The sequence below is a fragment of the Heptranchias perlo genome, chromosome 4 (assembly GCF_035084215.1).
Source record: "Heptranchias perlo isolate sHepPer1 chromosome 4, sHepPer1.hap1, whole genome shotgun sequence".
In the NCBI taxonomy this organism is placed as follows: Eukaryota; Metazoa; Chordata; class Chondrichthyes; order Hexanchiformes; family Hexanchidae; genus Heptranchias; species Heptranchias perlo.
The window spans coordinates 21,097,222-21,121,846 of record NC_090328.1 but is presented as its reverse complement, the minus strand read 5'-3'; the positions used below and the strand labels follow the sequence as shown (position 1 = coordinate 21,121,846).

Genomic DNA, 24,625 nt, shown 5'->3' with positions numbered 1-24,625 from the left:
AGAACTTGACACCCAAGGTTTACTGCTACCTTTTGCATCAGCTGATATCGTTTCACATTGACACAAATATAGTACGATAATGGCATGCTTCGAAGTCTCAGAAACACCAGCAGAATTGGCAGTCTGACAGCAGTTGCTGGCCTCCTGACCATTATAGGAGGGTTCCAAAACAATGAGTTATCCGAGATGATCTGACGACTTCCAGCATATTGCACTGATGCCTCTCCTACTCAACTGTCCACTTGTACCACACCTGACAGGGCACTTTTCTTCCAAAATCCACTCCGCCTCATCACACACAAAGAGGCAGATCTGGACTTTGTGCGATTGTATAAAACGGGTGATAGCGAATCGGCAGCCCGTTCTACAACTCTCCCAAATTTTTGCAGTCAGTGGAAAAGGGGAAAGGTTTACAAGCTCAAATATAGGGCTTCAGAAAAGAGAATAAAATGAATGACCATGGCCGGCGATTTCCTTGAAGCTGCTCCCACTCCGCTGCCATAACAATACGCATAAATAGGGTTCCTGTCGTACTTCTGGTGAAGTTACGGCAGTGTGGGAGCAGCTTCGAGGAAATTCCCGGACAATGTCTGCTTTGTAAACGATTATGCGCTATCACTACAAAATGTTGCGTTTTAAAAGCAGCAAAAGAAATAAGCAAGTCAACACCGCAAAACACAGTGCACAGAATTCTCAGGACACTGAGCACAGTGTGTCCTCTGGATTCACTGTGTCGTTCAGTTTTAAAACCTATGGCCTGTTGCATTAATTAGCGACAAAAGTGCAAAAAATACGTTTGCGAAACGTCCCAGTTGCTGGAACCTCACAGAGAGATTCAATGAGTCACCACAGCTCAAGTTCAAACACAGTTCAACATATTACAGTCACTGTGGGTTGCGTTTTTGGGTGGTGGTGCTGGTAAGAATTGACAGAATAAATACGAGCGAGATTTCTTTTGCCATGGAGTGTAATCAGAGACACAGATGCCAATGCAGCTGAGGATGTCAAATTAGATGCAGCGTGGCAAAGTTTTCAAAATGCAAATAGGATCTGACGTGCGACAGTTTCTCCTTAGAAATAATAATTAGTTCAATGTCTGATGCTCACTTGTTAGAGGAAGGTTCAGCTGGGTCATGTTCCTGGGTAACTAAACGATGGTTTTATGCTAATACCAAGCCATTTTGCAAATGTCAAACATGACATAAATGCCAGAAGATGAGGCACTGGAGATCTGAGAGGGAACTGCAGGTTGCGCTCGGCAGAGCAGTAAAGTGAACAGTCCCATTTAGAGAGAGAAAAACGACCATGCCTCCATGACCAGCGGTTCAGCTGAGTACACTGCAGTGGAGATAATGGAGTGCAGATTGCAGATTATAGTGTGCAGTCGCTGCCAAACGTTAAATTGCACCCCCTGCTCCACTCTCAAAAATGCAATTGCGAGCACAATGAAAAATTTAACGCTATATTCTGATCGCCCACTTGCATCCCGGTTCCATTAGGGATTGAGCTGGGCCACCTCAGTTGCAACTTGCTGCTTTTGCTCAGTTTGAAGGTTATTTTTGCAAGTTGTTGCAAGCAGCTTGTTAAAAGCTCCACAAGATGAATCTGACTAACCAGCTGAGATGTGGTCCCTCCGGGTGCTTTCTGTTAACAAGTACAAAGCTGCTTTAGCTGGCGATACGCTGGACCACTGAGGGGAAGCTGCAGATTAGGAAGTGTTGGTTTGAGTTAGAAGTTAGGGCTGCCATAAATGGTTTTAATGACAATCGGCGAAATGTGGGGTGGGGAAAGGAATCAACAAGACCTCCCACTCCTCCTCGGTGCTCATTGGATAGCACTCTCACCTCTCAATCAGAAGGGTGTGGGTTCAAGTCCCACGCCAGGGACTTGAGCACAAAATCTGCAAAATCTGACATTTCAGTGCAGCACTGAGGGAATTCTGACTGCACTGTCGGAGGTGCTGTTGGATGAGACCGAGGCCCTGTCTGCCCTTTCGGGTGGACGTAAAAGTTCCCATGGCATTATTTCGAAGAAGGGCGGGGGAAATCTCCCCGGTGTCCTATCCAATATTTATTCCTCAACCAACATCACTAAAACAGGTTATCTGGTCATTATCACATTGCTGTTTGTGGGAGCTTGCTGTATGCCGCGTTTCCTACACCACAAAAAGCAGGACAAATCCAATCCGGCCAATTACCGCCCCATCAGTCTGCTCTCAATCATCAGCCAAGTGATGGAAGGTGTCATCGACAGTGCTATCAAGCGGCACTTACTCACCAATAACCTGCTCACCGATGCTCAGTTTCGGTTCCGCCAGGACCACTCGGCTCCACATGGACAAAAGAGCTGAATTCCAGAGGTGAGATGAGTGTGACTGCCCTTGACATCAAGGCAGCATTTGACAGAGTATGGCACCAAGGAAGCCTAGTAAAATTGAAGTCAATGGGAATCAGGGGGAAAACTCTCCAGTGGCTGGAGTCATACCTAGCGCAAAGGAAGATGGTAGTGGTTGTTGGAGGCCAATCATCTCAGCCCCAGGACATTGCTGCAGGAGTTCCTCAGGGCAGTGTCCTAGGCCCAACCATCTTCAGCTGCTTCATTAATGACCTTCCCTCCATCATAAGGTCAGAAATGGGGATGTTCGCTGATGATTGCACAGTGTTCAGTTCCATTCGCAACCCCTCAAATAATGAAGCAGTCCGAGCCCGCATGCAGCAAGACCTGGACAACATCCAGGCTTGGGCTCATAAGTGGCAAGTAACATTCGCGCCAGACAAGTGCCAGGCAATGACCATCTCCAACAAGAGAGAGTCTAACCACCTTCCCATGACATTCAATGGCATTACCATCGCCGAATCCCCCACCATCAACATCCTGGGGGTCACCATTGACCAGAAACTGAACTGGACCAGCCATATAAATACTGTGGCTACAACAGCAGGTCAGAGGCTGGGTATTCTGCGGCGAGTGACTCATCTCCTGACTCCCCAAAGCCTTTCCACCATCTACAAGGCACAAGTCAGGAGTGTGATGGAATAACTCTACACTTGCCTGAATGAGTGCAGCTCCAACAACACTCAAGAAGCTTGACACCATCCAGGACAAAGCAGCCCGCTTGATTGACACCCCATCCACCACCCTAAACATTCACTCCCTTCACCACCGGCACACAATAGCTGCAGTGTGTACCATCCACAGGATGCACTGCAGCAACTCGCCAAGGCTTCTTCGACAGCACCTCCCAAACCCACGACCTCTACCACCTAGAAGGACAAGAGCAGCAGGCACATGGGAACAACACCACCTGCACGTTTCCCGCCAAGTCACACACCATCCCGATTTGGAAATATATCGTCGTTCCTTCATCGTAGCTGGGTCAAAATCCTGGAACTCCCTTCCTAACAGCACTGTGGGAGAACCTTCACCACACGGACTGCAGCGGTTCAAGAAGGCGGCCCACCACCACCTTCTCAAGAGCAATTAGGGATGGGCAATAAATGCCGGCCTCGCCAGCGACGCCCACATCCCATGAACGAATTTCAAAAAAATAAGAACAATGACTACACAATCAAAAGTACTTAACTGGCTGAAAAGTGCTTTGGGGCATCCTGAGGTCGTGAAATACGCTATATAAATGCAAGTTGTTTCTTTTTTCAGAATAACTGCAGAGAAAATAGTCTTAACTGCAAGCCTGGCTTTAAAGTGCTCTCAGAGTGAACGTTGGCGTGTACCTTGGATTTTAGATGGAAGACAACACACAATCGTTTTCTCGGCGCTAAACCTGTGTTATGACTTGTGCCTCTTTTGATCATGCTCCAGCTGAACACATGCCCTTTGAAGGTTGGGAAGTGCAACCATCAAGGAGAGCTGGCCCACTGCCAGTGGCGCGCTTTAAAATCACCATAAAATTTTCTGACACCCCGTCAGTCGCCACAGCTCCCGAGCACCATTACAGAATTTGAATCCTCTGATTTTAATGGGCAACGACAACAGCAACTTGCATTTGTATAATGCCTTTGGGGCGAATTTCCTCGGACCTGCTTCCACTCCGACATAACCCCACTGGAAGTGTGGCGGAAACCCTGTGGGCGTGCATCGATGGGGTTTACACGTCTAAACGGAGGAAACAGCTCTGAGGAAATTCCGGGAAATTATCTCCAACGCTACCCCTTCAAACAGAGGGAACCTCTTGATTCCTGGCCTCAGCTTGGAGTCCGGGACTGAGCTGTTGGTGTGAGGCCGAATACACAGTCTGGATCTGAAGTTGGAGTCTGGGCTGTGTCTGAAGGTGAGTCTCAGGGCTGGGGTCGGAGCTGCACTGCAGAACTGGTTCTCGAGAAGTGAACTTTACCCTTGAACGTGTGGAGTTTTGTATTAAAAAAAATGTCATCTTTAATGAAAGAAGGATCATTTAACTCTTTTATATTATCATAATGCTGGAAGTCAACACAAGATCTGATCAGCGTATAAATGCTGCACACTGGGGAGGTGTTAAACCGACTGCTGACTGCCTCCATGAACATCAGTCGAAGGAGAAAACCAAAGTAGCCAATTGTGATGTTCCCATCCTCACTCTACCCCCTCCCATCAAACATCTAATGCCGATGTACAGATTGTGGGTGTTCATTTTATTGGTAGAAAAACACTAAACTTACTACTAGAGCAGGTCAGAGGCTGTGATGAGTGACTCACCTCCCAACTCCCCAAAGCCTCTCCACCACCTACAAGGCACAAGCCAAGAGTGTGCTGGAGTACTCTCCATTTGCCTGGATGGGTGCAGGTTCAACAACACTCAAGAAGCTCGACACCATCCAGGACAAAGCAATTCGCTTGATCAGCAGCACTTCCACCACTTCAAACATCTACTCTCTCCACCACCGGCTGCAGTGTGTACTACCTATAGGATGCACTGCAGCAATTTGCCAAGGCTTCTTCGACAATGCCTCCCAAACCAGCGAACTCATCCACCTAGAAGGACAAGGGCATCCTGACTTGAACATACATCGCCATTCCTTCATTGTCGCTGGGTCAAAATCCTGGAACTCCCGACCTAACAGCACCGTGGGAGAACCTTCACCACACGGACTGCAGCGGTTCAAGAAGAAAGCTCACCACCACCTTCTCAAGGGCAACGAGGGATGGCCTTGCCAGTGATGCCCACATCCCAAGAATGAATTTTTAAAAAATTACACTTAGCTTTTAAAACAAAACTCAAATTCCATTCTTTGAATTTCTGAGCCTTTCTATAAGAAATTTCAGGGAAAGACTTCCCCCTGTTTTCTATTTGTAGCGAAACTGTAAATGAGTAAAAAGAAATGCTTGTCTGATTTTGGCACAAACAATGAAGAGAGGAAACCTGCCCTCCCTCACCACTGAATTATTCAGAAAAGACATGAGCATCTTCCTGAGTGAACGCACAGACATGAGACTGGGCAGTGAAGCTGGTAGTTTGAATTAAAGAAGAAGCACGCCACTGTAGTCCAGTTGGTCTACCAGTTCAAGAGCAAGTACCCGATGTCCTTCTGACAACCGTCCAATATTCGGACTTAATTCTGCTTAATTCTGCCCAATCTCAACAGAAATCAGAGCTGAAGCTGCTTGTAACTCAGATAACAATTTACCCAACTTACACAACGCTGAGAGGAAATAAACCAGCATTTAAACGACATGATGCTATTTAAATATGCCTTAAAACAGCAAGCTACTGTATTGAGACAGATGGTTGGAGAGAACAAATTTCAGCCTGTTTTGGCCACATTGATCAAACTGACCAGGTGCAGGGAGGCACCTAATACAAATATAAAGCACCACCTCCTGATTCCTTTCAGGGGGAACATGAGCCACTGGGCTAGATTCCACTTCTACAAATCACTTTGGCACAAATACTGAGGCTAATGACAAGCTCCAGTAACATACCATGACATTATTATTTTGCTTGGCAACAAAAGTTTTTTTTTGATTCAAGTGAACTTCCTGCACTAAATACACAAGTGTCAGCTTGGCTTAGTGGTAGCACTATTTCCTCTGAGTCAGTCGGACATAGGTTCAAATCCCACTACAGGCATTGAGCACATGATCAAGACCGACACTTCAGTGCAATATTGAAAGGGGTGCTGCATTGTTGGAAGGTTGGGATGAGATGTTAAACTGAGGCAATGTCGACCCTCTCAGATGGATGTAAAAGATCCCGTGGCACTATTTGAAGAGTAGGGATGGTGTCCTGGCCAATATTTATTCTCCACCAAAACAGATTCATTGGTCACTGAACTCATTACTGTTTGGACCTTGCTGTGTGCAGATTAGCTGCCATGTTGACCGACATAACAGTGACTGCACTTCAAAAGTATGGCTAAGGATAGGAAAGATGCTATATAAATGCAAGGTTTTTCCTTTACACGTAAAAAGACTTCCTGAAATATCCGTACATATGTAATATATTAATTCAAATAAAATTGAAAGGATGTAAAATCCACTCAACGAGTGCAAAACAAATAAAATAGTGTGTTATTGGTGTCAAAGTGTTGCTGCTGTTGTGACTGAAGGAATGGGAGCATCAATGTCTGGAGACCATGAAGGAGCACCTCTTCTCCCAAACATGAAGGCTCATTGAAAAGCAAGTCTAATAAAGTTAGCAAGAATGTTTGAATTCCCCAATCTGTCGCAAAAAATATACTGGACCTCTGATAATGAACGGGTTTAAAATGCACCACATATCAGTAAATACCTCTCGAGATCCCCAGGTTTGAGAGATATACTAGGCCTCTGGTGTCAAGAGAATTTAAAATATCAAAGCAACACAGATCATTGTACTTACACTATTTGGTGCTAGCATTCCAAAAGGTAAAATCTAGTTCATACTTTGACAAATGACGCTAGGCTATTATCACTGAGTCAGTCAGTTATGGTACTTTTACACTGAAAGAGTGCCAATGAGAGTAGAGTTGGGAATTTCCTCAGAGCTGCTCTCAGTCCGTTGCTGTAACTTTTCCAGAAGTGCAGTGAAAACCCCGCATTTCCGGCGAAACTAAGGCAGTGGAGCTGGTGCAGCTCTGAGGAAATTCCTGGCCCACAGTATTCCCACCGTTAACGGCCCTCGAAAATGCAAAGCACTTGCCCTCCAGAGAGAGGCCCTTTGGGATCTGAGACCCACATTTTTGTGGGTCGTAAAACTGCTTAAAGCTGAACTCTCAGATCAGGATTCACTCCCTTTTAATTATGGAAATCATAGGTCTCTGGCCGTTGAGTAGGGCTGTTAGTACCAGTGAAAACAAATGGGGAACGGTTGCATATAGAGGTTGCGAGTTTTTGCTAAAGCGCTGTGACTCAAGGGACCCTGGTCAGAACATGTAAGCATCTCTATGGATGAGAATTCAATGGCCACATTCATCCCTCAACCAACACCACCAAAAAGAGATGAATTGGTCATTCATCTCAATGCTGTTTTTAGGACCTTACTGTTTGCCTGTATAACACTGACTACATGCTGGTTATATAAATGAAAATTCATTTTTTCTTATCCCTCTAGTTCTTGACATAAACTCTTGTTTGACCAAAGATGGTTTCACAAATGTCAGCCAAATCACATGGTAATTACTTACAAAATGTCTCTTTCCACTGGGGAGCAGGGCAGTGCTTGCAGAGATGGAAAAAAATTGATTTTTCTATTTCACATGTTCATGGATTTTTATTTCACACTCGGGGTGGCAGACTGTCAGCTTTAGTAATGGGTTTCTGGGGATATTTTCCTCTTTAATAACATCTTGTAATTGAACTAAATCTGAGAATCTGTGTCCTGAGAGATTGTATTCAGGCCACAATATCCAACTGGAATTGAATGTGATCTCTCAGTGGGGAGGAAGGGGAAAGAGAGGCTATAATGTAAACTGGGCATATAACAGGAGTGATGTCAAGAGTTTGAAAAGAAATACAGAAGTATTTTCCGCTCAAATATCCACTCCTCCCGTCCTGAAGGAGCTGACTAATCCTGGAGTGTGGTCCATGGGAGCCAGCCATTCACTGGTAGCTCACCCAAGTGGCCATTCTTCATGCGTGAGCCTAAGCAGTAAGTGTGAGGAGGGTATTCATCCATGGTGGGCATTAGCTAAGCCTGATGTATTTTTCACTTGATGCCCACATGTGAACACTTCCCAGCATGCGTCACTGGCCAGCAATCAGGAGCAAGAACCTTGACTCGTTTTGCTCAACCTCAGTTAGAGGCAGTGAGGTCAATTATTGCGACCTGACCACGGGTTGTGAAGAGAACACTGTATTGTCCTTATAAAAGGCACACAGTTAAAGCTTTCATACATGGACTGTTGGATGGGGTTATCAGTGCAAGAATATATCCACCATTATAAACTGTATTTATCTTTAAAAATGTACAACAAGAGCAACAATAAATATATTTTGATCTAGCCATGATTTATTTGTTTTGTATTCTCTTTGGGATTTTTACTGCAGCCTGAATTTATTTTGATGTGGAAATTTCAAATTCTTCAGAGAGAGAGAGATTGAAAAACTGATTCATTCCAGCAACTAATGATGAACTACACTGATGGGATTCTTAGTTTCAAAACATAAGATAACTTTTTCTCCCCATTTCTATCTGAGCTGAGACATGTTAATCGCCATGGGTCTCACACTAAAAAAAACTTCAAAAACAACTAAGTTCATGAGGGACCCCATCAAATTGAAACAACAGCACAGAGCGTCCTCTCCAAACGGGAAAAGGCTTCCAATCAGATCATTGCTGTCAAATCTTTTGGAAACACAACAACTTCTTCTCCTTTATCATAGTGACCTTTAGATATAAATAACACAATAAATCATTCAGAAATCATCCAACAGCGACAACAGAAACAGAGAGCCGAGCTCACGATGTGAGGCTTACCTATGAAATAAGACAGTAGTACTGCCAGTATGACTGACACACCGACTGCACACAGGGCAGTGCACTTCCAACTGCAGTACTTGGATGATTTCTTGAACTTAAAAGCACTTCTGGAAAGAGTGTTCCGAGGCAGTGGGCGTGGCGGCGGTGAATAGACGGCACTCGAGGCCATGGTGTAACCAGGCGAGGCTGTGCTGAATAATGGTGTCGTCCCTGTTCCTGTCTTGAAGAGGAAATGCCTGAAAAGAAAGGGAGAATAAAATATGTGAAGACGTGAGCGAACCCGGATAAGGCGAGACACAGTAATCAACGCAGTGCTTGAAGATAGAGTGCGCAAACATCAGGGTTTCTCGCAGTCGGGTTGAGCGCACAGACATGCTGAAGTGCAGGGAGTGAACAAGGCAACTCAGATGGTTGAAGGCAATAGGAAATGGCATTGAAAAAAAAAACTCATCCCAGGTTTATGAGGTTGTTCAAGTAAAACTAAGTGATTCTACAGACTGAAATACTGTCAAAGCATCTCCTATGCTAAGTTAAAGGAAATATTTACTCAACACATTCAGTGTGCTTGCTTAATAAGGATGGTGGGAAATGCAATACTGCATTACCCAGGGAGTGATCCCTTTGAAGCTCTTGTGCTGTATTAAGAACCCGTAACCATTTACTTTACTTCTACACAATAGTTCTACGGAATTGTTTAACTGCTCATCTTCTACAGGTTTTATTTAAATTCCTATGGACCTTGATTGAAAAAGTTGAACCAGATTCCCGATGAGATTAACTATTCAAAAAAAATTATTTTGCAAGAATTATTGGAGTGTTTATTTGAACCAATTTACGACCATTGCATTCTGAATTTACAAAATGTCTAGGGCTTAATTGGCAAAGATAAGTTCAGTCCTGAGTGAAACTGCTCAATTTGACACTAAATAGAAGATACGATTTATAAGGGCTCGATGTCATTTGCAACAGGACTCAGGTACAAAGCCATGCACTTTCAGCGCCAGACTGATATACCTGTCGTGCAGCCTGCACCTGAGACAACTGCCCCCTTAGTCATCCTAAAATCAAAGGCTAACAGAGATAATACCAACCTCTCTTTCATCAGCCTAGGGCAGTAGATACGGGGGTGGTGCCAGAGGACTGGAGAATTGCAAATGTTACACCCTTGTTCAAAAAAGGGTGTAAGGATAAACCCAGCAACTACAAGCCAGTCAGTTTAACCTCAGTGGTGGGGAAACTTTTAGAAACGATAATCTGGGACAGAATTAACAGTCACTTGGACGAGTGTGGATTGATTAGGGAAAGCCAGCACGGATTTGTTAAAGGCAAATCGTGTTTAACTAACCTGATGGAGTTTTTTGATGAGGTAACAGAGAGGGTAGACGAGGGCAATGGAGTTGATGTGGTGTATATAGACTTTCAAAAGGCGTTTGATAAAGTGCTGCACTGTAGGCTTGTCACCAAGATTGCGGCCCATGGAATAAAGGGGGCAGTAGTAACATGGATACAGAATTGGCTAAGGGACAGGAAACAAAGAGTAGTGGTGAACGGTTGTTTTTCGGACTGGAGGGAGGTGTACAGTGGTGTTCCCCAGGGGGCGGTGCTGGGACCACTGCTTTTCTTGATACATATTAATGATTTGGACCTGGGCGTACAGGGCACAATTTCAAAATTTGCAGATGACACGAAACTTGGAAGGGTAGTGAACAGTGAGGAGGATAGTGATAGACTTCAAGAGGATATAGACAGGCTGGTGGCGTGGGTGGACGCAGGCAGATGAAATTTAACACAGAAAAATACGAAGTGATACATTTCGGTTGGAAGAACGAGGAGATGCAATATAAACTAGACGGCACAACTCTAACAGGGGTACAGGAACAGAGAGGTCTGGGGGGTCTTTGTGCACAAAGCGTTGAAGGCGGCAGGGCAGGTTAAGAAAGCAGTTAAAAAAGCATTCAGATCCTGGGCTTTATAAATAGAGGCATAGAGTACAAAAGTATGGAAGTCATGATGAACCTTTATAAAACACTGGTTCAGTCACAACTGGAGTATTGTGTCCAGTTCTGGGCACCGCACTTCACCAAAGGTGTGAAGGCCTTCGAGAGGGTGCAGAAGAGATTTACTAGAATATTCCAGGGATGAGGTACTTTAGTTACGTGGATAGACTGGAGAAGCTGTGGTTGTTCTCCTTGGAACAGAGAAGGTTGCGAGGAGATTTGATAGAGGGTCTGAACAGAGTAGATAGAGAGAAACTGTTCCCGTTGGTGGAAGGGTCAAGAACCAGAGGACATTGATTTAAGGTGATTGGCAAAAGAACCAAAGGTGACATGAGGAAAAACTTTTTTACACTGCGACTGGTTAGGATCTGGAATGGACTGCCCGAGGGGGTGCTGGAGGCAGGTTCAATCATGGTCTTCAAAAGGGAACTGGATAAGTACTTGAAAGTAAAATATTTGCAGGGTATGGGGATAGGGTGGGGGATTGGGACTAGCTGGATTGCTCTTGCAGAGAGCCGGCGCGGACTCGACAGGCCGAATGGCCTTTTTCCGTGCTGTAACCTTTCTATGATTCTATGAGTGCAATTCCTGCAGACTTGGTTCGGGGTAGTGTTGGTCTTTTCGCACTGAATTTCCCAGCGATGCTGTGTGACATTGAACAGCTGAGTATACTGGAGCCCTCTTAAGATGAGTCACCTATTGAAGATTGCTCATGTTGGGACATTTTGGTCATAAGAGGATTTTTGCTGGTTGAAAACCCAATACTAAACCATTGGACCACACACGTCCTCAGATACTGGCCACTCTCAAATTTGCTGTCCACACATAAACTGAAACTGGTCTTTTTTGTTTTCCACTCTCTCCCGTGATATTTCACCAGGTTGTCCTTCATCAGCACTTCCCATGGCTATTAGTATTTTAAGGCTTTGTATTCAGTAGAATTAAAATCGTTTTTAATAACATCAGTTTACTAAAAATTACATGGGTAGATTCTTGACCGTGGACTAATACTAATGAAGAAATATACTGAGTGGTAAAACATCTGAGACAAGCAACAGTTCTCCAGCTGCTGCAATCTGTGCCCAGGAAATCTTAATGAGTGAATCTTGCCAGAAGTTCATGTTTAGAAAAATGTTGGAAGATGCCAAACTACACTGTGATTCACTCATTAACATTTCACTTCCCCCCACCATGCGTCTCCCCCACCCCCCCCCCCCAACCAGTGGTTAAAATGCACTGCCCACTGTGTTGACCAAATGTCTCTAGTTCAATCCTTTGCCTCTTGTGTTCGTGTATCTCAGCCGGGGGTGGGTTGCAGTGGGAGCACTTCAATTAATCTCTCAGTATACGTGGGTTTAGGGATGGGAGGTAGAATCAGTCAATGTGCTCTGTATCGCTATCCACTTACCCTGTGCTAGAAAGTGTGAATGCTGGCTGAGAACGAGATGGAACTCGGGTGTGATGTTTCCACCATCAAACACTCTGCCAGAACTCAATGCCTTGGTTTAGACATATATGGGGTGATATTCAACTTTGGCAGTGGCACAAAATGGGCGGTCGTGGACCAGCTGCCTGTGATATACCCTGTCTGATTTTCCTTTCTGTTGAAGTAAACGGAAAGGAAAATTCTGGTGGGGTGTAAAATGGGCGGTCTAACTGACACCGGCCATTTTGCCCCCCCAGCGACGTAGAGTTTCACCGGTAGAATTGTCACTTGGATGAGATACTAATGGTTGTCAAAACCACTGGAAACACAGCCCAGCAAGAGTCACCAAATTGTGCAGAGGAGAGAAACCAGGGGATGAGGGAACCAAATCTTTTCATTACACAGGAGGAGGTTCTTTTGATGACATTTAGCAGTTTCTTGTGGTGTAGAGAGACCAACAGAATTTTAAAAGGTTACTGTCGACTGGCAAAGTGTCTTGTGAGACATTTAACCAGACGTGGAAGCGGGGCAGCCCATCCTATGGCGAAGTAAATAATCTCATTAGGTCGCGATTGAGTCTGCCACCAAAACTTGTTACATAAAGACTGGAACAGAAATCAGAAAAAACACATTGTAAAATAGTGCAGAATGTGGGGCTCATATCAGTGATAGAATTTTGAATGGAGTTTTTTTTCTGGTATCCTGTTCCTGAAACGGAAACTGCTTACCACACTTAGGAGTGTTGTGCACAATTCTGGGCTCCATATTACAAAAAGGATATAGAAGCATTGGAGAAGGTGCAAAAAAGATTTACAAGGATGATCCCAGATTTGAGAGGTTATAACTATCAGAAAAGATTGAACAGGCTGGGGCTCTTTTCTCTAGAAAAGAGAAGGCTGAGAAGTGACCTGATAGAGGTCTTTAGAATTATGAAGGGGTTCAACAGGGCAGACATAGAGAAGATGTTTGCATTTGTGGGGGAGTCCAAAACTAGGGGCCATAAACATAAGATAGTCACTAATAAATCAATAATGAATTCAGGAGAAACTTATTTACTCACAGTGGTTAGAATGTGGAACTTGCTACCACATGGAGTAGTTGAGGCGAATAGCATAGATGCATTTAAAGGGAAGCAAGATAAGTACATGAGGGAGAACGGAGTAGAAGGATATGTTGATAGAGTGAGAGAAGTAAGGTGAGAGGAGGCTCATGTGGAGCATAAACTCCGGAATAGACCTTTAGGGCCTGTTTCTGTGCTGTAAATTCTATGTATATGTAGAAACTCTCCCCAATGCAGCAACAACTTTCCTGGGTGAGCTGTTTCATCCTCTTAATATGCAGGTTGATGTCAGTAATATTATCTTACTGACAAGAATACCTGTCCAACCTCCATTCAAGAGGTCTTGTCATTAACCATAAACGATTACAATATGTATGCTGCAGCAGTGCCTGGGGACTGTGGAGTTATTATTCACATCGCCAAGCTTGTGATGCCATCAAAAAAAAATTGCTTAAAAATGATTGCTTTATATTTGTGTAGTATAAACAGAACGCTTGATGGACAGTGGTGAAAGTATGATAAATATCTTTACTTGCGAGGCAGTCCAAAGCTCAATTGTTACCTCCGTGCTTGTGAGCAATCCAGACAGCTTCACAAAGATATTTATGATGTCCAACAGCTTGCCAAAGCAGGTTCTCTCTATACATTTCTTTTTCAAATTTCCTGGCTTTCAGTCTCCTCCTCTCTAATCCTGAAGATTTCATCCATGGGTACCTTACTCAAGCGGCCATTCTTCAAGTGTAAACGCAAACAGTGAGAGTCCGCAGACAAGCTGGATCCTGTCGGCGAGATTCCACCAGAAAGCCATGAGAGAACCTTTCCCCATTGCAGCCCATGGGCACTTGAGGCCCATTCCAGGACTCCTATCGCCATCATGACCAAGACCAACTAACTTGGAACAGACTGGGAGGGGGTTCAAATCTGCAACCTTCCTGATCTATGGCTCATTTCCATTCTAGGTTGCGCAATTACCAGCTCAACTACAGTGGGAGCTCCATTTTAAACGACATAGAAACTCTGAAGGATTTTATCAATATAAAGTTAGCAGTAAACATGGATAATGAGACTTAAAACACAAGGTACAGAAATTATATCTGAGAGACAGCAGCTCTCAAAGATGACCGTGAAAAGCATTTATAGCCTTCATGCAGTTGGTACATGAGAAAGTACACCACGCAAGGTCGGGGATCATTTGCGGCCTCTTTGCAAATTAAATAATATTAAGGCCAGTTGCTGTTGCAAATTAAAAGTAACAGACAAAAGAACAAAAAATTAGCAAAGTTAAGCAATTCTCAACTGTGCTTTTCTTTTCTGAGACATTATTGCAAACAAATACTACATTCAGGACAGGGAATTAAAAAGGAAACAGATAGAAAATGATGCAACCTGTGACACGAGCTATCAGCAAGGTAAAGATCGAATCCGCTTCAGGGTGAAAGCAGGTTGCAATTTAACAAATTGTATTCATTTCTAAAGGACTTACGGTGGTATATATTCCAATTAAATTTTACTGCAACCTCCAATGCAATCAGTCCAGGTCCTTAAAATTGCTTTGCCATTATAATGCTAATGTGTGGGTACTTTTAATGAACAAACCACCTGAGTCCCAAAATCACTTGTCTGCTCGCCTAGGAAATGGGATTTTTAGGTAAATTTATGATTCTGGCAACTTAGGGCTCTTTGATGTGTAAGTTTCTGAGGTTATAAATAAGTTACTGTTGCTCTCTCCTGTTAGGATCTGCAAACAGTAGGCTCAGTTTTAAATGGTGGCATTGCAAATGCACTGCTTCACCATTGGAGGCAGACCTTTCAGCCCCCATACCCTCGAATTCTGTTCCCAAACCCCCTTTCTCCTTGTCCCCTATCAAAAGCCTCCTTAAAAGCTACTTTTTCGATTATGCCTTCAGTCATTTCTGCCAGCTCTTCTCCCTCCTCCTAATCAACAACAACAACTTGCATTTATATAGCACGTGTGTACCTGAATCCAATGACGCCTGAGCCAAAAAATGAAGGATTAGGAGGGGTGACCAAAAACTTAGCTAGAGATGTGTTTTAAAGAAGGTCTTAAAGGAGGAAAGGGAGGTGGAGAAGCAGATGGGTTTAGTAAGTGTTTTACTTGGGTCTGGCCTCCCATTCAGAGAAGCACCTTGAGATGTTTTTTATGTTAAAGATGCTATTTAAGTACCAGCTGTTGTTGTGCACACAATTTGCACACAATTATATATTAAAAACAGTGGCACTATTTCTGTGAAGGCATATAAGTAATGGAAGCATGAGGTGGAAAAGTGGGTTAAAAAAAATGACTCATGTCAGCTTGGCTCATTTGGTAGCACGCTCACCCCCGAATCAGAAAGTTGAGGTTTTCAAGCCCCATTCCAGGACTTGAGCACAAAATCTAGGTTAAGGCCAATGCAGTACTGAGGGATTGCTGCATTGCTCGAGCTGCTTTCTTTCAGATGAGACATTAAACTGTGGACTCTTCTGTCTGTTCAGATGGACATAAAGAAACCCATGGAGGAAGGACAGAAGAGTGTTCTTTTGATATCCTATCCAACATTCCTTCCCCAATCCACACCACCAGAAAACACATTTACTGGCCATTCATCTCATTTTCTGCTTTTGGGACCTCACTGTGTGCAAATCGGCTGCCATAACAACAATGAGTGCACTCTGAATTGTCCTGAGGTCATAAAAGGCACTGTGTAAATGGAAATTCTTTGTATCTTTCATACTTTTTCCATCAAGAGTTGTAACAAAATGCTGATACCACAGCTTGCTGACCATATAGAACAAAGATGCAGCAGCAGTCCCAGTGGCTCAGTTGCTAACTGCACTGCCTGTTGTGGAACTGAGTCATTTAGACTAGGAAGATTGCAGGTTTTGTGCTGAACGAGCTGATCTAAACTGGAGCAGCAACAGGGACAAAATAATTTGGCCTCAGTGCTTCGAAACTATGGAGGGAGCACATCGATTAACCTCTATACAATGACTTGTGTTAGAAGATGTGTATCTGAACCTTAGGTATGAACAGGATCAGGCTTGGCTGTGCTGCAGGAGATGTAAAAAATATCAATGTGTCCCATCCCTCTTTTATAAACTTAGGGCCGACTGTGTATAATCCCTGCAGATGTATAACATTTTTCAGCTGGAACTCCTGTTAACTTCCCAGTGCTATTAGACTGACTGCAGACAACTTATGGTGAGTCCAGTGCCCAAGAGAATCATTCATCCTGGAATTTTATTATGGTGGTGAGGATTGGAGGAGAATTTGAACCATGCACCCCCAGTTGAAAACCCTACAATTAAATACGGGACCATATTAGGCCTCCAACTAGATCGTTTGAGAATCAGCAAGTGCATTTCTGAATTTCCCTCTCTGTTGGGATCTTGCAAACATTCCCTCATTTTCTTTCAGATCGTTTGGTTGGTACTGGAAATTTGCAAGGAAGCACCAACATGATGCCACTCTGTGTCACGTGAAAAACTTCCTCCACTATTGGTGGCTGTGCTTCTTCCACCATGTCAGTTTTTAGTTTTGGAGAATCAATCTCAATCGTGTTGGGACTGAAGGAGATCACAACATTGCATCAATCCTCCAGATACTTTTGTAAACTGGAGCCTGCCCTAGTTAAGATAGTTTTAAAATGATCCGTTCACAGAATAAAATCCTAAGTAAAACTTTATTTTGCATACTGAACAATGACAAAAGAAATCACAACAGGAAGAAAAAAAGTCTCACAGGTGCTTTGAAAGCAGATGACAATAATTAAAATTAAAAGACTTTGTTGTCTAAACTGCTTCAATTATTATTGCACAATAGCAGACATGACTTGTCTAAATGGGAAATAGAGTTGTTGCTAGGCTGTCAGACGAGTGATTTTGCTTTATGGCCTCGTAAGAGTGTCGCTATGAATAGAAATTTATCTTGGTTGTACTTAAGAGAAATCAGAGAAAGAGTCTCTGCCCCCAAAATGTCACAAATGTCAGCCAAAAAAAATCAAAAGAAGATTTTGTTGAGAATTTATTCTTTGTACTCTCCTTACAGTATAGGAGTCTGTGCTTGCAGCTCGCATCACTTTTTGCTTTAGTTTTTCAGAATGACATACCCGTCCCCGTAACTCCCATCGTGACACGGTGGAGTAAAAACATCCATCTCTATAAGGTTGTCATGCCCATTTTCAAGAACTGCCTGCTTTGCTAATTTTCTATGTGCAGAAATGAGATATAAAAACATTAAAGGAGTCAGGGGAAGCATTTACCATCAGCATTGTAAACAGCAATCAGGGAACAATATAAAAGAAAACACATAAACTGCATTTGAATGAGGTGCTTTCTGCTAATGCCAGCAAAGGTGCAACCTTGTGCAATTCAGGTAAAAAAAATACAACAACCCCTTCGCACCATTCTTTGTGGTCCGAGAATGCTGGTGCTTTTTTTTAAACAAATCTCCTCATGTGTAAGGTCACTAAGAAGGAAACCTCTTCAATATACATGCGCATTTCAAACAGAATATGTAGGGTGATGAGTTGTGGTAATTATCACCACTTGTCAGGACAAACCACAACTCCTTCCTGACTTAGTTGCTCAGGAGACAACCGGTCAGCTTCATTTGTGGAGATGTTTGTCATGTCTTACTGCTGGCCAAGAAATATCCAGTTATTTATAGCTTTCGCATGGCTTCAGGAAATAAAGATCATATTTTCGGTTGAGCGACACACTGAGGCGGTGATGGTCACCAGCCAGTTTATTGCGATTTCTCAGACTACAAACCAAAAAAAAAATCACCAAAAAAAAGACCTCGTTGTATATATACACATGTTACAAAAGGAATGCAATACAGATGCCAACACTACATGCATTTTGTTTTCACTCATGAGGTGGCACACAACTTGCTTCTGAGGTAACATGGTCGACTTTACTCATAAAAATAAAATCCACAGTGCTATTTTGTTCTGCATTCTCAAGTCTGCATCACTTAAGTCTGGATTCAATCCAGGATGCATTTACAAGGTTTAGCAGTGAATTTGAATGCAAAGAGGACATCACCTCACAGTCCCCCAGACTCAAATACAAGTGTGTACGTGTGTGTGACATAAACAGTGTGTACAGTAAATTAATGAAATGGTAAGTTTCACACACTTTCAGTTTGGATTACATCAAAGCAAAGGAACGTTGACAAGACGGGTTATTTTTAGTTTGTTCATAATGACTGGTGGCAATATTTCGTTTTCAACAAAAGAAGTTTTTCTTTTTTTTTGTTTGTCAGCTAAGTGCAGTTGATGGTATTCTTATCTCTGAGTCAGTGGTTTGTGGGTTTAAGCCCCAATCCAGGAATTCAGCACATAATCTAGGCTAATGCTCCAGTGCAGTACTGAGGGAGTGCTGCACTGTCAGAGGTTCAATCTTTCAGTTGAGGCATGAACGGAAGCCCTGTCTGCCACTCATGTGGACTTCAAAAGATCCCATGGCAGTATTCAAAGAAGATCAGGGAGTTTGCCTGATATCCTAACCAATATTTTTCCCTTAACCAACACAACCAAAAACAGAGTAACTGATCATTCATCTCATTTGTGGTTTGTGAGACCTGGCTGTGGGCAAATTGGCTGCCATGTTTGTTTATATAACAGTGACTGCACTTCAAAAGTAATTCATTGATTGTAAAATGTATTAAGTCATCTTCAGTATGTGAAAGGTGCATCATAAATGCAAGTTCTTTCCTTTTTTAAAAATCTTATGGCCACCAATTGTAACAGTTGCTTGTGCCAATGTTATTAGCTTTCATTACGTAAATTGCAAATTCTTAGCTGTGACGACTAAAATAGGCCAATCAGGACGTGAGTACAATAATTTCATGGTTCTCAAGCAGCTAATAGCCTTATTAACTCCTGGAAATGTGGAAAATATTGAGAACCCAGCTGTTGAGTAAAACTGATAGGTAAAATTGTAGTGAGGAGTGATGGGACTAGAGTTCAGAGAGCCAATTTACTACCACAGCCGTGTAGGTCAGCAGAGAGCAACATGGGATTCTGCACGGATACTCTCAGTAACTAATGAATAACTGAATTTCCAAGATTGGGCTGGCCCTCCCTCCTGTCTGAATTTGGAGATGAAGGCTATACAAGGAGGTACATTGAAGTGTTTGTTGTTGAAAACTTTAAAAAAAAATAAATGCAGCTTTATAATTTCCAAAGTGCCATTTTAAACATAAGCAGTTAAAGAATGTTATTAACATATCAGCAATTAAACTTACAGAAAGAAAAGAACGTGCATTTATATAGCACCTTTCACGACCTCAGGACGTCCCAAAGCGCTTTACAGTCAATGAAGTACTTTCACTGTTGTAATGCAGGAATAATCTTCCACTAATAATAATCTACTACATCTATGTATAAAGTAGATACTTGTTCATTACTGTTCCTGTGAAGCACATCACATTTTCTAATTTTACAAAAATAACTAAAATCCAGCAATCAAATTAAAGGATTCACAATTGGAACTGTAAGAGTCAGTGAGGATTTGAAGCAAAACAAGCAGATGATTTCATGAAATATTGCTCACGATAAGGTTTGTAAATTATTTGGTTGTCTGATAACATATATAATAGTCATAGAACGTTACAGCACAGAAGTAGGCCATTCAGCCCATTGTGCCCATGTTGGCTCTTTGAAAGAGCTATCCAATTAGGCCTCATGTGAAGGTAAAGCATGTTTCTGTGTTTCTAGTCTTTATTATTAGCACTGGTTACAGTACAGCTTTTCCTCTCACCTCCCTGAATATTTTATCCCCCCCACCTTGTATGAATTTAGAGTCATGCTGGGACACCCTTTGGCACCTCATTCCTGAGATGAATGACCAAGGGAAGGATAAAGCAAGAGGACTAATGCGAGAGGGTCTGAAGTACCAAGAGTGAGAAAATTAAAAAGGAGTCGAGGTGGAGTTTTTGAAGGATCAAGAGAAAGTTGAACAAAGTGGAGAGCAGGAGATTTTGAAGGGCCAAGATGGAGACAGAAATACACACGGGAGAATAACTATAGAACCTGAGGGAAGGAGAGTCAAATGGAAGCAGAGCTGGAGAGTCCCAGGGTGAGAAACTGGACTGAGGAACTGGTTTGAAATAGAATTGTAATAAAAATATAAAAGGAAAGGATAGATAAAATAAAGACATTATAATCTCTTTCAATTTAGTTCCATGGAAAATTAGTTTTAAGCTAATGGGTTTTCAATTAATTTATCACAATTAACCTACATTCTTGAAGGACTGATGTCCTGTATATATATTATGATTTATTGTAGTGAATTGTAATTAAGGTAATTTTCTATTGGAGTGCAATATTCATTGTGACTTTATTAGAAGAGCGATTAACAAAGTTAATTTTTTTCTGCTTCTAAAACAATATTCAATACTCACAGAATTTGCACTAATGGTAAATTAAACTTGGGGCATTGCATGGGAGTCAGGGTGATAATTGGATGCACTCGCATCTCACACATCCTCTAAATCCACCACCGATTATGACTTGATAATTACTATCTGTGCTGACTTTCCCCTTCTTTCTCGGAGCTTATTCACATTCTGAATGAGAGTAAACACAATTTGCATTTTGGAAGGAAAAATGAGGAGAGACAGTATAAACTAAATGGTAACATTTTAAAGGGGCGCAGGAACAGAGAAACCTGGGGGTACACATTCACAAATCTTTGAAGGTTGATAAAGCAGTTAAAAAAGCATACAGAACTTTGGTTTTATAAATAGAGGCAAAGAGTACAAAAGCAAGGAAGCTATGGTGAAGCTTTATAAATCACTGGTTAGACCTTAGCTAGATTATTGTGTCCAATTTTGGGCACCACATATTAGAAAGGATGTCAAGGCCTTAGAGTGGGTGCAGAGGAGATTTACCAGAACGGTACTAGGGATGAGGGAATTCCATTATGTGGAGTCACAACAGAAGCTGGAATTGTTCTCCTTAGAGCAAAGAAGGTTAAGGGGAGATTTAATAGAGGTGTTCAAAATAATCAGGGGTTGTGATAGAGTAGATAGGGAGAGAACTATTTCCACTGGCAGGAGGGTCGGAAACAAGAGGACACAGATTTAAGATAACTGGCAAAAACGGCAGCGGGGAGATAAGGAATTTTTTTTTTTTTTACAGTGAGTTGTTATGATGTGGAATGCATTGCCTGAAGGGTGGTGGAAGCAGATTCAATAGTAACTTTTAAAAGATTACTGAATATATACTGAAAAAAGAAAAAATTTGCAGGACTATGGGAACGAGCTAGGGAGTGGGACTAATTGGTAGTAGCTCTTTCAGAGAGCTGACACAGGCACGATGGGCCGAAATGCCCCCTTCTGTCCTTTTTGATTCTATAATACCCGGCAGAGGGAAATGACACAAGTTTCTGAATGTTGGTCTTTAACAAAATCTTTACAATCATAAACAAGCCTTTAACGAGCTTAATGCATCTTTTTTTCATTTTAGCTTGTGATAATTACAGTGACAAAAGTAGTAACAATGGAAGAAATGCTGCTTAGCTCACCAACTAAATCACAAATACTTCTCTGTTAGCATGCCCACCCAGAGCAAAATTATAGCCACAGATCTGTTAGGATATAATTCTGAAATATTTGTCCATGTGTCACATGAGAAGGGAATTCTAAATCCAAACTGACGTTTCAACAACATTATAAAAAGCATTTAAACTAAACAGGACCTGATGGAATACTGAACAATGTTTTCAGCTTTTGGACTAAACGGGACAGATTTTCCTGTTCCCATGTTTGAGTGCATTGGATCACCTGCATGTAGTGCATAGAGGAAAATTAGGAAGGAACATAGGAACAGGAGTAGGCCATTCAGCCCCCTCGAGCCGATTCCACCATTCAGTTAGGTCATGGCTGATCTGTACCTCAACTCTATTTACCTGCCTTTGCTCCAAATTCCTCAATACCCTTACCTAACAAAAACCTATCTAGTCAGGCAGCATCTGTGGAGAAAGAAACAGAGTTAACGTTTCAGGTCGAAGACCTTTTGTCAGAACTGGAAGATCTCCAGTTCTAATGAAAGGTCTTCGACCTAAAACGTTAACTCTGTTTCTTTTGCACAGATGCTGCCTGACTTGCTGAGCTTCTCCAGTATTTTCTGTTTTATTTCAGATTTTCAGCATCCGCAGTATTTTGCTTTTGAAAAGTCTATCTCTCTCAGTTTTGAAATTATCAATTGACCTAGTCTCAACAACTTTTGGGGGGAAGAGAGTGCCAGATTTCCAGTACCCTTTGTGTGAAGAAGTGCTTCCTGACTTCACCCCTGAACGGCCTAGCTCTAATTTTAAGGTTATACCCCCTTGTTCTGGACTCCCCCACCAGAGGAAATAGTTTCTTTCTATCTACCCTATCAACTCCTTTAATCACCTTAAACACTTCAATTAGATCACTTCTTCATCTTCTATATTCAAGGGAATACAAGCCTAGTCTGTGCAACATGTCCTCATAATTTAACCCTTTTAGACCGGTATCATTCTGGTGAATCTGCATTGCACAGCCTCCACGGCCAAAAGATCTTTCCTAAAATGCGTTGTCCCGACCAGGTTCATCAGGACCTCTTGATCAAATCACTACCTTGTAATCTCTCTTGGACATCCACTTTCCCCTCTAAAATGTAACCAAGTTTTTTAAATTTAATACAGTGATCTTAGGCCATTGTTCAGGTGACCAAGAATTCTTTTACGATGAATAGTCTTTATAGGTCAGCTAAAAAAGGGACACTGCGCTTTAATGGCTATTTACAATCTTGATCAGTTTTGTGTTTAAGCACCGGATTGTATGTGTGTGTCTGTTTTGTGAGTAATGCTTCATGAGTTTTATGACGCTTTATGAAAGCAAGCCATTCTCATTTATAGTCATTGGTTAGAGTTGATCCTATCGAATCCTTTAATCATCTTAAACACCGCAATTAGATCACCCCGTAAACTCCTATACTCAAGGGAATACAAGCCTAATCTATGAAACCTGTCCTCAGAATTTAACCATTTTAGCCCCGGTATCATTCTGGTGAATCTGCGCTGCAGCCCCTCCAAGGCCAGTACATCCTTCCTGAGGTGCAGTGCCCAGAACTGAACGCAGTACTCTAGATGTGGTCTAACCCGAGATTTTATACAACTGTACCATAACTTCCATCCCTTTGAATTCCAGCCCCCTTGAGATAAAGGCTAACATTCCATTAACCTTTTTAATTATTTTTTGGACCTGTCTGCTAGCTTTTAGTGATTTCTGTACATGTACCCCTAAATCGCTCTGCTCCTCCACAGTTCCTAGTTTTTTTACCATTTAGACAAAACTCTGACCTGTCTTTCTTCGGTCCAAAATGGATGACCTCACACTTCCCCTCATTGAACACCACCTGCCACAGTTTTGCCCATCGAATAACACTTTCCATTATTCTTGGTTGCTGCTGTTATTTAAATTGGGCAGAGATGGTCTCACATCCGTAAGGGAGATGCTCAATTTTACGTCCTTTAATTTAAATCTGCCTCTTTTCTTTCCCGTTTGAACATCGACAAAACTTCTTTTGCATCTTACCACTGCGAAGAAGCAGAAATGCCTAAATAACACTTTCCTTCATTATTCTTGGTTGCTGCTGCCACTTAAATTGCACCATAGAAAATGGTGAGGGAGAATACACTACTGGGAATTCTGAATGTGCTGTATGATTTAGTTGGGGAAAAGGAGTTCGCGAGGTGGGGCTAACAAAGGCAGATGCAATGACACCTAGGTTTTTATAGCACAGGAGGCCATTCGACCCATTGTGCCTGTAGCAGCTCTCTGAAAGACCTATCTCGTTTGAAAAAGAAAAATTTAAAACAGTATGAGGAAAGTGCAGGGAAACAGTTCTAGTGGGGTCTACTTATTCAGTTCCCTTTTAAAAGTTATTATGGTTCTGCTTTCACTTCTGTTTCTGGTAGGGCATTCCATGTCCGAATAACCCAATGTAAAATAAAGTGTCCCAACCTCGCCTTTCATTCCTTTGGTGAGGATCTTAAATTTATGCTCTCTAGTTACTGACTTACTGACCAGTGGAAATATTTATTTCCTATTTATGTTGTCAAAAACCCTCATAATTTTGAACGTTTTACCAGATTTCCTCAACTTTCTCTGTTCCAGTGAGAAGAGTTAACTGGAGCTTTTCATCCCAGATATAATCTGAGTAAAGCTTTTATGGCCTCTTCATAGTCTTAGCATCCTTTCCAAAGTGGGTGCC

At 42.3% G+C, this 24,625-nt stretch overlaps 1 protein-coding gene across 9 annotated transcripts in view; it reads right to left on the bottom strand.

The window, feature by feature from the left end:
* LOC137320757 (teneurin-3) overlaps window positions 1-24,625 on the bottom strand; it is a 736,578-nt gene that overhangs the window by 177,212 nt on the left and 534,741 nt on the right. For 6 of the 9 annotated variants that reach the window (XM_067982528.1, XM_067982531.1, XM_067982534.1 and 3 more), the window contains 2 exons: window positions 17,483-17,581; window positions 8,891-9,129 (listed from right to left, as the gene is read on the bottom strand). In XM_067982528.1, the coding sequence (XP_067838629.1) occupies window positions 8,891-9,129; window positions 17,483-17,581 (338 nt within the window). The remainder of the gene's footprint in view (window positions 1-8,890; window positions 9,130-17,482; window positions 17,582-24,625) is intronic. The other 3 variants (XM_067982532.1, XM_067982535.1, XM_067982536.1) reach the window with 1 other exon arrangement.